At 39.9% G+C, this 15,936-nt stretch overlaps 1 protein-coding gene across 1 annotated transcript in view; it reads left to right on the forward strand.

Annotated features, from left to right (window-relative positions):
- The window catches only part of CELSR3 (cadherin EGF LAG seven-pass G-type receptor 3), a 151,561-nt gene that overhangs the window by 86,516 nt on the left and 49,109 nt on the right, over positions 1-15,936 (forward strand). Inside the window, exons 24-33 of the mRNA XM_087885169.1 lie at positions 1,144-1,350; positions 2,691-2,865; positions 3,997-4,109; positions 4,651-4,730; positions 5,165-5,291; positions 10,333-10,440; positions 10,740-10,876; positions 12,610-12,716; positions 13,121-13,288; positions 14,668-14,868. Of these exons, the coding sequence (XP_087741295.1) occupies positions 1,144-1,350; positions 2,691-2,865; positions 3,997-4,109; positions 4,651-4,730; positions 5,165-5,291; positions 10,333-10,440; positions 10,740-10,876; positions 12,610-12,716; positions 13,121-13,288; positions 14,668-14,868 (1,423 nt within the window). The remainder of the gene's footprint in view (positions 1-1,143; positions 1,351-2,690; positions 2,866-3,996; positions 4,110-4,650; positions 4,731-5,164; positions 5,292-10,332; positions 10,441-10,739; positions 10,877-12,609; positions 12,717-13,120; positions 13,289-14,667; positions 14,869-15,936) is intronic.

Genomic DNA, 15,936 nt, shown 5'->3' on the forward strand with positions numbered 1-15,936 from the left:
GTGTGAAAAAAACCCAGCAAACAACTTTGCCTTATCGTTATGAGGAGAAATAAGAGATGTACTCGCACACTTGCTCAATTTGTTTTATTAAAACTTAAATCTGGAATTAGACTTTTGCCTGGGTTTTCTTCTTTTGAAATTGGGGTGTGTGTGTGTGTGTGTGTATTCTGATCTGCCTTAACTATATATGTTGTTTGTCATTCTTGAATAGGACATATACCTGAGTATGCAATGCATATTCTATGTCTAATTCATTTCTTAGAAAGATCATAACTGACACAGCAGGGGCTGCCACAAAGAAGAGGGAGTCAAGCTATTCTCCAAAGCACCTGAGGGCAGGACAAGAAGCAATGGGTGGAAACTAATCAAGGAGAGAAGCAACTTAGAACTAAGGAGGAATTTCCTGACAGTTGGAACAATTAATCAGTAGAACAACTTGCCTCCAGAAGTTGTGAATGCTCCAACACTGGAAGTTTTTAAGAAGAGATTGGATAATCATTTGTCTGAAGTGGTGTAGGGTTTCCTGCCTAAGCAGGGGGTTGGAGTAGAAGACCTCCAAGGTCCCTTCCAACTCTTTTATTCTAAATTCTAAAAAACTTTTGTTCTACTTGCTGCATCCATCACCATTTATCATGCTATGTGATACATATGTATTTTTCATTTGCAGACTTGTTATCAGGCAGAAATTAGAGCTAGAAATATTTTAAACAAAATATGTATATGGATTTATGCCTCAGCAGGTGGCAGCACCTGCCTGGCCTTTCCTAGGTCCTTTCCCTGAACTAGTTCAAGCCTAATTAATTCTTGGGTGAGAAGCTACCAGGAAACATCAAGATTAAAAGCTAGACTGATAAGTCAAAAAGACACCCCTTGTGAGAAGACAGTAACAAACCACTGCTACATCATTGCCAAAAAAACAACATGGAGGTGTTCACAAACTTACTATTAGTCAAACTTGACTTGAAATTACCTTTTAATACAAATGCATTACCTTTTAATACAAAGCTTTATTTTTAATGAGTTTGATTGACTGTTTTCTTCATTGTGACGGAATAATGATTTTAAGATATTGGTGTAATAGACATCTATGATGCCAACAAGCTACCTGATTTTTTCCTCTTGCGCTTGGTTTTTTTCTTACAGCAACTGGAAGGTGACTTGGAGACGCTGGCCATTGTGACTTATTCCTTGACATCTATTTCTCTTCTATGTCTGCTGCTGACCTTCTTCTTTCTGATATGCCTGAAAGGTCTCAAGTCCAATACTCGGGGAATCCATTGCAACATTTCTGTCACTCTCTTCTTCTCTGAGTTACTGTTCCTCTTCGGTATCAATCGCACTGAAAATCAGGTGAGATGGAACAAAGAAGAGAAGCAAGAGCCCTGGTGGGTAACATCTTAGGAAGCAAATAGGAGCTTCATTGGATGGAAAACAATAGGCCTAAGAAGACCTCATCTCCCAGAACTTGAAAAGTAGGAAATTGGGGTTATAAAATTAGTGAGTTTGGGACTGGACAAATTGCTCATATATTCAAATATCTACCATGTTTCTCTGAAAACATGACCCACCCCAATAATAAGCCCAACCCTAATTTTTGGGTAGGTGGGCCTAATATTACCCTTACCCTGAAAATAAGCCTGGGGGTGTGGCCAGCACAAGTGGCGGTGTGGGCTGGGGGCAACTGTCCGGCTGCAGCCCACTGGCCCCTTGGGTCAGTGCAAATACTACTTTTGCCCTTCTCTTTCTGGGCACAGCGCTTCTGCTTGTTGGGCCGCTTCCCCAAAGCTGGCAGCCCTGCAGCCAGCTGCTTTGCTTTTTCCCTGTTTTTGGGAGGCATGCAGGAGGCTTTTGGCGAACGGGAGGAAAATGGGGAGGGGGGGGGTTTCCTGCTTGTCATCCTTTCCTCAGTCTGTGCTGAGCTTGAGGAATGGATGACAGGCAGGAAAAAACCCCTCCCCATTTTCCTCCAGTTCGCCAAAAGCCTCCATTCCGAATGCTGAAGGTTCGGAATGGAGGCAATGGTGCATCCATGGCACATCAAGCTCACCGAGTCTGGCCTGCTGCACCTCAAAAAAAGTAAGACCAACTCAAAAATAAGCCCAAGTGCTTATTTTCTAGTCTAAAAGGAAATAAGACTCAGTCTTATTCTCTGAGAAACACGGTATATAAATCTATCAACACATTCCCCAAATTGTGGATATAAACTTATTAAACATTCATTTTATTGGATATTTTGAAACCCTCATTCAGTATCCAGCAGTCTCTGCAGCTAGCTGTGGTGATGTCCAAAATATAATGTTCATGGTGATATAATGCATAAATGTTGCGATTATGTACTTGCAGTTTGTTGTTTGACACAAGGATGTAAGTCATGATACACGTCTGATCATTTTATTTACTTGTTTATTATTTTAGCAAATGTATACTCCCCAGAAATGACTCTTGCTCCTGATTCTCCTCTTGGAGATGTCAGTACTAAACATCACATTCTGTGCACCAGTGTAATCATGTCAATGAAACAATTTAGATCAGAGGGAATGTGGCACTGCAATCTGACAGACCCCCTCCCCAAACTCAAAGAAGAATTTAAGAAAAGTGTTTTTGCAATATTAATTCCAGAACAAATTAGTCATCCAGAAGCATAATTTGTAGAGGACTTTGTTTGGATGGTGTTGATTTTACTTTTTCAGTTCCTCTGCACTGTGATCGCTATCCTGCTGCACTACTTCTTTCTCTCTACTTTCGCTTGGCTCTTTGTGCAAGGCCTTCATATTTACCGCATGCAGACTGAAGCTCGCAACATTAACTATGGAGCTATGAGGTTCTATTATGCCATTGGCTGGGGAGTCCCTGCCATAATCACTGGTAAGTACAGATGTACTTAAAACAAAAGAGTTTCTCTAGCATACTCCACAGATCTCTATGCTACTAAAGCTCCTGTGTCTGTAAGCTTTAACTTGGTGAAAAGGTGCATCACAGAGCAATTTTTTTTAACCAAGATAACTCAAAATGGTTAACATACAGAATGTGTGCAAAATCCGGGACCCATGACTCCTATGGAATTGAAGTTTGGCAAATTTTATGAAATGTTTTATGACATAATATTATGGTAAAGCATGCTATGACTTAATACAAAATAGCATAAAATATTTCCTGTTTTATGGTCAATGACTGTGCTTTACAGTTCAACATGGGCTTACTTTCAACTGAATTTTTAAGAACTTTTCAAGTGCATTAGAAGGTCTGCCATTGTTGAAGGCTATTGAGAAATTCAGTAAGGAAATATATCTGAAACAATGAGTCACAGGCCACAGCTCATCTAGTAATCCTCAAAATCCTGTTCTGGAAAATTGGTAGCTACAGTCCCAACATTGGATTGGAAAAGGTTGATTCAGAAAGGCAGTATAGGTCCTTCAGTAGATATGTTAAACCTGCATAGTGTGTAAAACTGTGGTCTCCTGCCCTGCTTCTGTTGTCAAGATATATTCAACTGCCCTCCTAATTACCCTCCCAGCCAGCATGGTTGGTTGAAGATGACACCAGTTGTAGTGTGTGTGTGAGAGGGGGGTGGGAGAGAGAGCGGGCGGGAGAGAGAAGGAGAGAGAGACAGAGAGACAGAGAGAGATGTTGCAGCTGGAAAGCTGTCCAAATATAGGAGAAACCGCATATAATCCTTCATTCCCAAATTACATTTTATTGATTGCCAGTCCTTAAAATATGTAAAGACTCTTTATTGTATTCTCAACTTTCACAGTTCAAGATCCAGTTTACTTTTATGAGGTGATTAGGAACAGTATCTCAGTATCTATGCAGATAAATGAAATCTTAAGCAAGAGTTGTGGATAGTTCTGCTTGCAACATTCCAGCTTTTTCTTCATCAGAACCAAGAAAATCCAGGGTGGGGGGAGGAGCATTTCCAGAGGCAACATACCTTGATCAGGGGCATGTAAATTGTAGTATAGAATTTTTCTTTTTTTTTCTTTTTTTGTTATTCAGGATTATCAGTTGGTTTGGATCCAGAAGGCTACGGGAACCCAGATTTCTGCTGGATTTCCATCCATGACAAACTGATTTGGAGTTTTGCAGGGCCCATAGCTCTTGTCGTTCTGGTAAGGACTTCTCGTGACTGATTTATATTAATCTGTTCTGCAAAACTCCTGAATAATTGGAGCCATGCAAGTGTGTCCAGTTGCTTAGCCAGGATGCTAGGTTGAAGCCCTTCCTTTTCCATTCTCAGCATATCTGCTCCCTGATTTGCCATCCCCGGGCTTCCATTCTTTGCCATGACTACGTGGGCTTTTACACCATGCTCTTTTTTTTTCAACTTTCTACCACTTAGTCTTTATTTTCCTTTTAATATCTCTCTCATGCTACTCCTGGAGACTAGCACTAATGAATCTTTTGGAAGGACTGGGGGACTCCTCTGTTGTGCTTTCTGCACTTTTTGGGGTCTATCACAATTCTAGAAAGGAATTAGTGCACAGAAGGCTTGTATTCAGGGTCTGATCATGTTAGCTACACCAGCTAGTTAGTTATCCTGCCAAGGAAAGTATGTCTGGAGGAGAATGGCATAGGGAGGATAAAGTTGGTGAGTGATCTGTTTTGCTTAGTGCCAAAGCTACTGTCACTAATCACTGAGTTTGTTTCCAGATGAATGGGGTTATGTTTCTTCTGGTGGCAAAGATGCTGTGCTCACCAGGACAAAAGGAAGCCAAGAAGAAAGCTGTGCTGTGAGTATTAACTACAGTCATTACAATTATCTGCTAAGGCAAAAACTTGCTCTGCAGCTTAACCTTTGTTGCAAACATTTGTTCATCAAAGTTCACCTTCTCCTTAAGTGTTTTTTCCTCTTCTAATTAAAAATATAAAACACTTTGCCTGCTGTCAGTCTTGAGAAATTCTGCTTTCCAGTCTTCCAGATGTCCTCTGCCTCTTCAAAAAATGATGTTTCTGGAGGCAGGGACTGTGAGTCTTAACACTGCTCGCTTATTGCTTGAGCCATGTATGTTGGAGCCATTTCCTGGTGTGTTTTATGTCGGAACTATGATGAGTGGGCTAACGCTACTGATCTTTCTGCAACAGTATCTCAACCTGTAGTTTAACCACATATTCTAACTTCCATGTCTGCCTCTCTGGGGGGTTCTTTCTCTCTGTCTGTCTCCAGCATGACGATGCGAAGCTCCTTCGTTCTGCTTCTAGTTATTAGCACTGCTTGGCTCTTTGGTCTCTTGGCTATCAACAACAGTGTCCTGGCTTTCCACTACCTCTACACTATCCTCTGCAGTCTTCAGGTAACTCTCTGGACTAGGTTGATGATTGGGTGAAAACTATGAAGCCATCAAGAGAGGAAGGTGTCTCTATTCTGCTGGCAACTATCCTGCAGAGCTCGCTAATCCTCAGCAGTTCTCCAGACAAACCTTGAAGCTGCTGTCTGAGAAACATTTCTCCTTCACTTATGCTAAAGATATTGAAATATTCCTGGGTCCAAGGCACTGTGTCTGCAAATCTCCCTGCATGTTTTCATGGGTGGTCTTCTGTGCTGAGCTAGGCTGATTGCTCCAGTTTTCTGTGCTAATGATGTACAGTATGACCACTTTGCAAACTGAGCTGGATATTTGCAGAAGACAGCAAAGAGTACAATATTTATTAATTTTTAGTTTCATAAGTATCATTAGACAACAAGCACCAATCACATAGCAAATGGAATGATGAAGGATGATAGTCTATCAATTGGAAATAAAAATGCTGAATATACTGTATTTAATTATCATTAGAAAGAGCAATTGAGGATTAAGTGAAGAGGAAGGGAAGAATAAAATCTATATATCTTTTTAAAAAGTAACAGTCATAATGGAGAATCTCTAAGAGATGAAATAGCAGAAGCCAGCAGAGGGAAAATGAAATGTGAATTTGACTGAATGTGGGTATGAATTCATGCTTGAACTTGCACCCTGACAATAGGAAAGGTAAAATGCAGATGGTTCTCCATTTTTATTGCATCAGTGGATTGCATTCAGTGGCCTTGTTTAGGGTTGCCCATTCCCTATTGGGGAAGGACGGCTAGAAAGAGCTGTAGCCAGGTCACTGAGACTATACTGTGGCGATAAAATTGCTCTCATTCACTTATTAGCAACTCTTCATTGACAGAATCTGGTGTTGCAATTTGTCTGAAATTCGTTTCAGCCTATGGAGAATAATGAAATGAAGAGGGTACTTTCTAATTGTTATGTCTGCCACTGAAAAACTTGATTCATGTTCTCATGGCTCCTTTAAGGTATCATGGAGGAATGTAATGGGTGGGACCACCAAAGTGGCCAACACTCTTTGAGGGATGATGCTTTGCCATCTTCCTTGAATGTGTGGGTGGTACCCTCACTCTGAGGATCCACCAATTTTGGACAATTCTGGTCTGGTCTCCAACCTGCTCTTAGTGAGAAGCCAGATATAGAACACTCTTGAAGAAGCAGATTATTTGGACTGGATCAGTCCAGATTCAAACTCAAGCCAGGGGTAGATATGACATTGGTCAGTGTAGTTGATTATATTTGTTGGGTTCTGGTTTGAGGGAGTGCATATTGTCAACCATAATATCCCGTGAAACCTTGGAGCTGGGGGCACTGTACTTCAATAGGTCCACAACTTCCTGAGAGGATAGAATTCCAGCTGGTAGCTGAACATGGACATCACCAAAATGAGAACATATAAAGATTTACTAAACAACCAAGGAGAACTAAGAACAAGAGAAGAATTGAAGGAGATGGGTATGGATATTGACTGGTGGCCATATCTACAAATAAAATCAAAATATAAGAAAGATTTAGCTGAATTTGGATTCCAAAATGGTCAATACGAATTAGATAGAATTTTACAAGGATCACAAGATAAATTGATAAAAAAAGTTTATAATTATTTACAAGAATACAAATTAGAAGAAGAAGTGGTCAAAGAAAATATGATAATTTGGGCAAAGAATTTCAGCTACAATATCCAATTAAACAATTGGGAAAAATTATAGACAATAAATTATAAATTAACAATGTCTGTACCATATAAAGAAAACATGTACAAAATGTTCTATAGGTGGCACCTCCCTCCAGCCAGATTGGCAAGAATGTTCCCCAACACTTCTCCAACTTGCTGGAAATGTAAATTTTATAAAGGAACTTATTACCACATGTGGTGGACCTGTCCAAAAACAAAACAATACTGGCAAATGATTAGAACACAAGTAGAAGAAATCACACAATGAAGATTAGAAATGAGACCGGAAACCTTTCTTCTAGGTATAATAAATGGACAATATGAAAAGGAAATAAAATATTTAATCATCCATATAATAACAGCAGCACGAATAATTTTTGCACAAAATTGGAAGAGTAGTGACACACCGACAGAAGATAGAGTAATTAATAAGATTATGGAATGTGCAGAAATGGACAGACTTACAAAAGAATTACAAGATAAAGAGGAACATGATTATTATCTAGTATAGGAAAAGTGGTATACCTGGTTGAAAAATAGAAAAAGGAAAAAAGAATAGGGAGTAATTGGAGTTACAGAAACAGGAACATAAATCACTAACATAAATTAACAATGAATCATAAAGATAGATATATGAGTAAAATCAAACAGGGAAGAGTCAAAACACAAATAAGAACATACATTACTGTTGTTTATTTGACAATATATATTTGACAAAACGTATATTTGAAATCTTTGTTTACATGTTTTGTTCTGTATGTTTTGTTGTCACTAGTTCTGTTTTGTTTGTACTTTTAAACAAATAAAAATTTATTTAATTTAAAAAAAAAAAGAATTCCAGCTGGTAGCAAAGAAAGATCAGCCCAAGGGATGTTCACATGTGGGCTCTTCCTTCTTCTCCTGTTAGCATCTATATGAGATTGCTGGGATGGATCATCTATTAATTTAGGGCAAGACATCATCAGCACACTGATGATACACAGCGTTATATCTTCATCCCATAAAATGCTGGAAATGCTCTGGAAATCTTGACTTTATATCTGAATGCTGATGGGGATGAAGCAAGGCAGAGCTTTTGGTCATGTAGAAGGATTTCTCTGTCAGTTCCAGTTATAACTTCCATTTATGAAAAAGAGAGTCCATAACTTGGGTTTCATCCTGCATTCACGGCTATTGCTAAACAGGCAGGTGGGAAGCTGTGGTCAAAAGGACTTCTTCCAACTTGGTAGTCTTGGGAGCCTTGGTAGTACAGTGGTCTAAAGCACCCTGTTATTAGTTATTAGCTGCCTGCAATTACTGCAGGTTCGAATCTCGCCAAGGCTCAAGGTTGACTCAGCCTTCCATCCTTTCTAAGGTAGGTAAATTGAGGACCCAGTTGTGGGGGCAATAAGCTGACTTTGTATAAATATACAAAAGGATGAAGGCTATTGCTGAGCACATTGTAAGCCGCCCTGAGTCTCCGGAGAAGGGTGGCATATAAATCAAAAATTTTTTTTTTAAAAAAACTTCAAGTGCTGCACCAGGGGAAGCCCCGGCAACAGTGATTTATGCACTTAACACCACTAGCTGGATTACAACACTACATTCTACATGTGGGCTACCTTTGAAGTTCACTCCAAACTCCAATTGGTCCAAAATGCAATGGCTTGTACATTCCTAGACCAGAGTCACCATAATCATATAACACTTATACTGTACTGAAAAGTCACTGCATTGGTTGCCAGTATATTTCTGGTATAGCTCAAAGAGTTTAATTTATAAAACCTGATATGGTTTCTCCCCATAGAGGTGACTTATACACCTCTTATATGTACCCCAGAAAAGTCCTCCAGTTTCCTGAGATAAATGAGACAATGCTTTGCAGGTGCAGTCCCCATATTCTGAATACCTTCCCTCTTGAAATTACATTAGCACCCTCTCAGTCGACATTCCCAAAATCATTCAAAACTAAAGTATTTCAGAGGACATTTGGGGATTGAGGCATGCCATTATTTGCACCCATCTGCATTTTTATTGCACTTTTATTTGTTGCATTAGCTTTTTGTATTTAGTTTGTTATTTTAGCATGCATTTTATGCTTTTATTAGTGTAAACATTGAGTTTACAGTAAGTTACTTGATGGTAACCGGCTGTCAATTTCTTTCAGTACTGTTCATTTGCTAATTTACTAAGACTTTCTTTGACTCTACTGAGTGCTACAGACATACAGGAGATTAAGATGCTTCTGTTCTGGGTTTTTTATTGTTCATAAATAAGCCAATTTCTCCCTCTAGTGGAAAGTAAATCATTACATTTCTTTTTGCTACAGAATTTAAGAATAACACAGTTTAAACACATGGGGATGGGAAGATAACCTCTGGAAACTGCCTAATTACAAATTTCAGCATTTCTTACCGTTGTCTATGCTCACCTTTAGTTGTTGAGCATTGAGTTCAATAACCCTTGGAGGGCTAGAGTTTTCTTATTCCTATATGTGGGTTATATAATAGGGAGGAATATTTTGATTGTTACATTCATACAATAGAATGCTAGATGATCAGTTTTGTTAATCCACCTCTGTATCTCATGAATGGTATTGGCTGGAAGGCTGAGCTAGGTTTAAATCCTGGCCTGAGACTCTGGAGAATGACTGCCATGAGTATACATGGCCCTGTGCCTGGTGATATAGGCAATCTGATCTGGATGCTTTATGTTAGTGGTTTAGGGTGACCACTATTTTATTTACAATAGTGCAATATTAATGCAATATCGGGTTTTCAGTTCAATTCAATGGTGGGTTGCTACCAGTTCGCCCTGGATCAAGCAAACTGGTAGCGGTGGCGGCGGGAGACTCCGCCCGCCCACCCGGACGCTTCCGCGCATGCATGAGCAAACCGGTAGCGACTGGTTTTGAAACCCACTACTAGTTCAATTGTATAGAATGTGAAGGATGTGTGTTTGTGTTTTATTTTTTATAGTTATAATATACACTGGAGATGGCATTTAATTTCGTTGTATGAGGTGCAATGACAATAAAGTAAACTAAACAAAAAAAATATATCAATCAAGTTTCTTCTCCCATGTATTTCCTGAATGTTTTCCTATCTAAAGAAATCTATTTAGAGGTGGGGAGAAGTATACTTGTCCCAAAGGTGGTTTTCCAAGAGGCAACTGGACTTTCTGGTTTTTCTTTGAACACATTTTGCTTCTCATCCAAGAAGGCTCTTGAAAAAAGCACCTTTGGGACAACCCTGACCTGATGATTGAGAATCTCCATAGACAGGAAGCATACTTGTTTACTAATCCAGTGGAGGCTAGTGTCTGGAAGTATTTCCCATGATCCTGAGTGGTTCTCTCTCTTTTTCTCTGCAGGGTTTGGCAACACTGATTCTATTCTGTGCACTGAACAAGGAGTTCCTGGAAGCCTGGAAAGGGGCCTGCCTGGCCAAGAAAGGCGAAGAAGCTCCCAGAAGTGGCCAGGTATGGACTGGGTGGAGATAAAAAGAGATTCATTTGTTGCACATCTCCCCATTCAAATAGACCTTTCCCCTAATGAGTCCTTAAGCAGTGCCTTATTTATTCACTTGATTACTATTTATTCTTCACACTTTATTCTACCTATTCACTTGATTACTCTAGGCCAGTGCTTTGATATTCCTGAGTGACTCAGGCCTTCTTCCTACTATTGAAGCTGGTGCTCAAGGCAGGTTGTCATCTTAATATACAGACAGTCAAATAGATGCCTCTTGTCACTTTCCTATGTTCTTCTTCCATGTCAGGGCCACAATGCCTACAACAACACAGCACTGTTTGAGGAGAGCGGGCTCATTCGTATCACCCTAGGAGCCTCCACAATCTCATCTGTTAGCAGTGTGCGCTCAGGCCGTACTCATTCTAGCCAACGGGGCTACCTCAGGTAGGAAGCTTCTCCAAGGCATGTCTGAATGCATGATTTGGCACGGGGTTTTTTTTCCTACGGAAAGGTGGGATAAGTTTTAATAAGTAAATAAATAAATTTATCTAAGGAGAATTGACTGTGGCTTAGTAAGAGTACCATTCCTTCTAGGGCCCATAGCAGACTCCTAGGCCTTAAATATTGTGTTTTGCATGTGAGCAAGGGTTTGAAAGCCACTTAGATAATAATGCACTAATACCATCATTACGAGCTCCATTGATGGTTCTTCCCTCCATTCCCCAATATATACTCAGCTAGAGTTTCATTGAGGCATAGTAGGTATACAAAATGGATGTTGACAGAGGGAGATGAATTGTACAAAGAAGCAAACCTTGTGATTCTGACCCAATGGTTTTAAGAAAGTTCTCCACCCCACCCCACCCCATTCACATATATTTTCACTCTTTAAAAGATAATAAATATGAGCTTATCGGAGCCATCTCATTTCCCTGCATTAACCAGTCAGATGGCTTTGGAAGCTAATAAGCAGAGGGGCAGTCTTTTCCTGCTGTCGTTTCTCATCCATTTATACAAAATGTCAGGTAGCCCCTGAAGGTAGCAAGCCAATTTACTTTTCTGTAACCATAGGTAGCTTTATGACCATGATTATGTCAAATCCCCCTTTTAAATCAATCATCACATCTATAATCCATTTTTACAAATATGTCACATTTACATATTTGACATTTACTTATGAATCCCTAAACAATTTAGGATTGGAATGCAGGAGAATGCTTTACCAGCCTCTTTATTGATCTTTCTAACCACTAAGTTGGAGAATTTGGCTCTCCAAACGATGTCACGTGCTCTACATCCTTTGACTTTGACTTGATTTCAATCAAGAAAAGAGCCCTTTCTTTGGAATTCCCTCTCTCCAAGCACCTTTGGGACAACCTGGATGACTGGCAATCTCCATAGACATCTCTCTCCAGAAAGAAAGCACATGAATATTCATTAAAATTGAACCATATACTGAAAATCTTTTTATTCATGGTCATTTGAAAACTGACACAGATACGATTGTCCTACCAATAGGATTTGTGTGTGTGTGGTATTATGATATGCCCTGTGTTTTTATAATGTAAACTAAAAGATGATACATATGTACTTAAAATATGGCTTAATTGTCTGCCTACCTCCACCAGTGGTGAAATTCAAAAAAATTTACTACCAGTTCGGTAGGCGTGGCTTGGTGGGCATGGTGTGGCTTGGTGGGTATGGCAGGGGAAGGATATTGCAAAACCTCCATTCCCACCCCACATTGGGGCCAGCCAGAGGTGGTATTTGCTGGTTCTCCAAACTACTCAAAATTTCCGCTACCAGTTCTCAAGAACCTGTCAGAAACTGTTGGATTTCACACCTGACCTCCACCCTCCCCAAGAGGGGCAGGATGAGAGTTCAGAAGGAGGAAGGGAGCAAGTCACCAACTGGTGACACATTGCAGTGCCAATTCATAAAGTACAATAGAACTATTGGTAGTGTGCTACAAATCAGCTTCCTTTGCTGTTATGCAGCAGAGGTAAGATTACTGTTGTTTCCCTGTTCTGATGGAATGGTAGCTGCTGCTTTTGAACAGTATTTATCTAAGGCCCAACTAGGGCTTAGAATAGATTCTGGCTCTGAAACTGGGACTGGGACTTTAGGTTTTGCCAGCTCTCAGTGGATCTATGTACATTCTGTGTTTTGAGTTTCAGAGAGAACATGATAGCACATCAAGGCTCGGCTCTGGATCACAATTTGCTCAACCATGCTGGCCCCACTGACCTTGACGTAGCCATGTTCCATCGTGATGCAGGTCCAGGTAAGGGTAGCTTCTAATGGGTATAAAAGAGAGGGTTCTCCCTCCAGGATCTAAAGCAGAGGTCCCAATTTGACAAGAAATATCACTGATGCTGACTATCAAATATTTCTGATACCAAAGACTGTGAGTATCCTCAGGTTTTCTTAAGGAAGGACAGGTTTATTATGCCTAACTAGGTCTTTCTTACTGAAACATCTTGTGGGCACACTGACTTGACCTGACATCATTGTGACTGATGACATGCTTTGTGATTTTGAATGTTGATTATAATGTAGATTATAAAGTCAACCCACCCTTTCCATTTTGCAAGCTATTTAACTTTTGGGTGATTCATATCCTGGGAAGCTGTTCCTCCTTACTCTTCTTCCCCCTCTTCAAATATCCCCTATCTTATCCAGATCAAGACTCTGATTCCGACAGTGACCTCTCCCTAGATGAAGAACGCAGCCTCTCAATTCCCTCTTCAGAGAGTGAGGAAAATGTGCATCTCCGGGGCAGATTCCAGCGCCCGTTCAAAAGGGCAGCCCACAGTGAGAGGCTCCTTACCAACCCTAGCGACACTGCACCCAAAGGCAAGTCCCAGGACTAAGAGAACATGCTGAGTCATGGGGGATTTGGGGTGGGTGGGAGGGAGCAGGGCTCAGGATGGCCAGGGGCTGGGTTGACACAACATGATAGCATAGCTAACATCAGAGTAGGAAGGTCAAGGTTCACTTGATTGTGGGAATTGAAGAGGGAATTCACCTCTTGCCTTAGCTTCTTGTCGCAATCAACCTGTTTAGACATAGCATGGTGTATGAGCTCAGGAGCTGCGTTTTGTTAATCTGGATTTCACTTCATTGTGTTGTATGAGGCTTTTACATTTTAATCTCTATATTTTACAATAACAACAATATACACAAACATACATACTGTATATGTATAATTATATGTTTATTTGTTTTTCATCTATTAAGAAAAGGAAAGCAATAACACAGAATATTTATGATAAATCGGAAAACAAAAATGCAGAGCAAAAAGCAAAGGAAGAAACAAAAAATAAAATGAAAAGATAATGTGTGTTAAGTCTATTAAGTAAATAGTATAATAAAATCAAGTCTTAAACAGCCAATCAAATCTCAGCCAAATGGAATTCCATTGATAGAATTTCCCAGAGCATTGATAGGAAGCAAGCTCATATATAGAAGATGTAAATTGGTATTCCATTAGAGCAAACATCTTTTTTAACTGCTGCAGCACAAGTACAATAAATGCAAACTTCTTCATGCTTTGATAGGTTCCAAAATTTTGGAATTCATAATTCAAGATCACATTTACTTCTTTGTCTTTTTTTAATCACTCAATGAAATCGAGTTTGACACCCCTGGTCTAGAGCAACACTAGAATGTATCACTCCTGACATTTATGATGAAGCAAAGCTCTCTGTTTGGTGCTCCTTTTAACATTGTGGGGCCATTTTGCAAAACGTCACATGAGAAACAGAAAGAATGATGACTTTCTCAACATTGACTAAGAGTATATTATTAAATATATAAAATATATTGGAAATTAGTTAAAAATAAATATGTATATTTTTCATAAGCGGATCTTTCTGAACTCCATTTTATTGCAAGGCAAAATATAAGTATACATTCAAATAAACTTGATTAAGTTATGGCTCCTCTGCATATAGAATTCATAAAAACTTTATAGAAATTTGCAAAAAAAGGTTGTGATCTTCTCAAGGAGATGTCCAGTATATTATTTGTAATATAAGTGTCAAATATACAGTTGGGCAATTAGTAATTCTGAAGCATAATATGCTAGCATGCTACGGTCCTAATTATTTCACTCCACCCATTGAAAACAACTTGATCAACTCAAGAGTGAGAATATACTATGGCAAAGTGTTATGTTAATTTATGAGATGTCTTGTACTCTCCCTCTGTACATCTGCAATGTTCTTCCCTAGATGTTGATGGTAATGATCTGATGTCCTATTGGCCAGCACTGGGAGAATGTGAGGTACACCCCTGTTCTCTTCAGAAATGGGGCTCAGAGAGGAAGCTTGGATTTGATGTTAATAAGGATACGGCCAACAATAACCAGCCAGACTTGGCTTTAACCAGTGGGGATGAGAACTCTCTCACTCAGACCCAAAGGCAGAGAAAAGGTGAGATGACTTAAAGCACAATCAGCTTACAATTAATTTGGGGTTACTCTCTCTTAGACTAACCTATTTTACATGGCTGTTTGCAGGATAATTTTTTTTTTAATTTGATTTATATGCCGCCCTTCTCCGGAGACTCAGGGCGGCTTACAATGTGTTAAGCAATAGCCTTCATACTTTTGTATATTTATACAAAGTCAGCTTATTGCCCCCACAAACTGGGTCCTCAATTTACCCACCTTAGAAAGGATGGAAGGCTGAGTCGACCTTGAGCCTGGTGAGAATTGAACTCGCAGTAATTGCAGGCAGCTGGATGTTAAATGCTGCCTTAGGAGGCATTAGCCTCTTACGCCACTCAGGCTCCTGATCATGCATGACTGAGGTAGGCAGTCACTTTCAGATAAAAAGGAGTGGCCACTCAGTCACCTGATCATGCCTATCATTTTGAAGCAGTGACCATCACTGCAGGTGTGCCGGCTATAAATGTGTGGGCAAGGAACCTGTCTATACAATACAGCTCAATAACAACTATCAGTCATTCATCAACAGAGTAACAAGTTACTATTCTTGGAATGCAGAACCCTCACCAATTTCTCCAGGCAATGCATGATATCCCATGAGCCGTTGGACCAGGTAAACACTGACAAGGTTTCATGACATCAACAGTCTTTCCCCCATTTGTGGAGCAGGCAGCAATGAGGGTATAGAAAGCAAAGGGAGGAAATGATAAATAGTCAGGGATCCAAGCCATGATTTGCATCAAAATTTACAAGCGTCTCTCTTAAGGTGCTTGTCCCTGAAGTTTCCCTCCCTTCTGACAATCTTCCATTTTCCACAAGTTCTTTACTTATCAGCTTCATTGATGTCCACCCTAGCCCCACTATCTGTCTCACCATGGCTATAAAGCCATTCCCTTCCTCTTACCAATCTCCCTGCAAAGAAGGTCTGTGAGAAAAAAGTATCCTCCAGAACCAAACAAAGGGAGGAAAGCAACAACATAGGAGACAAATGTCCCTCTCACAGCAAATACCATAGGTGTCATAAGACAACTCAGTTGGAACTTGAAAGGAA

Source organism: Pantherophis guttatus, chromosome 2, assembly GCF_059756535.1.
Source record: "Pantherophis guttatus breed Tessera chromosome 2, ASM5975653v1, whole genome shotgun sequence".
Lineage (NCBI taxonomy): Eukaryota > Metazoa > Chordata > Lepidosauria > Squamata > Colubridae > Pantherophis > Pantherophis guttatus.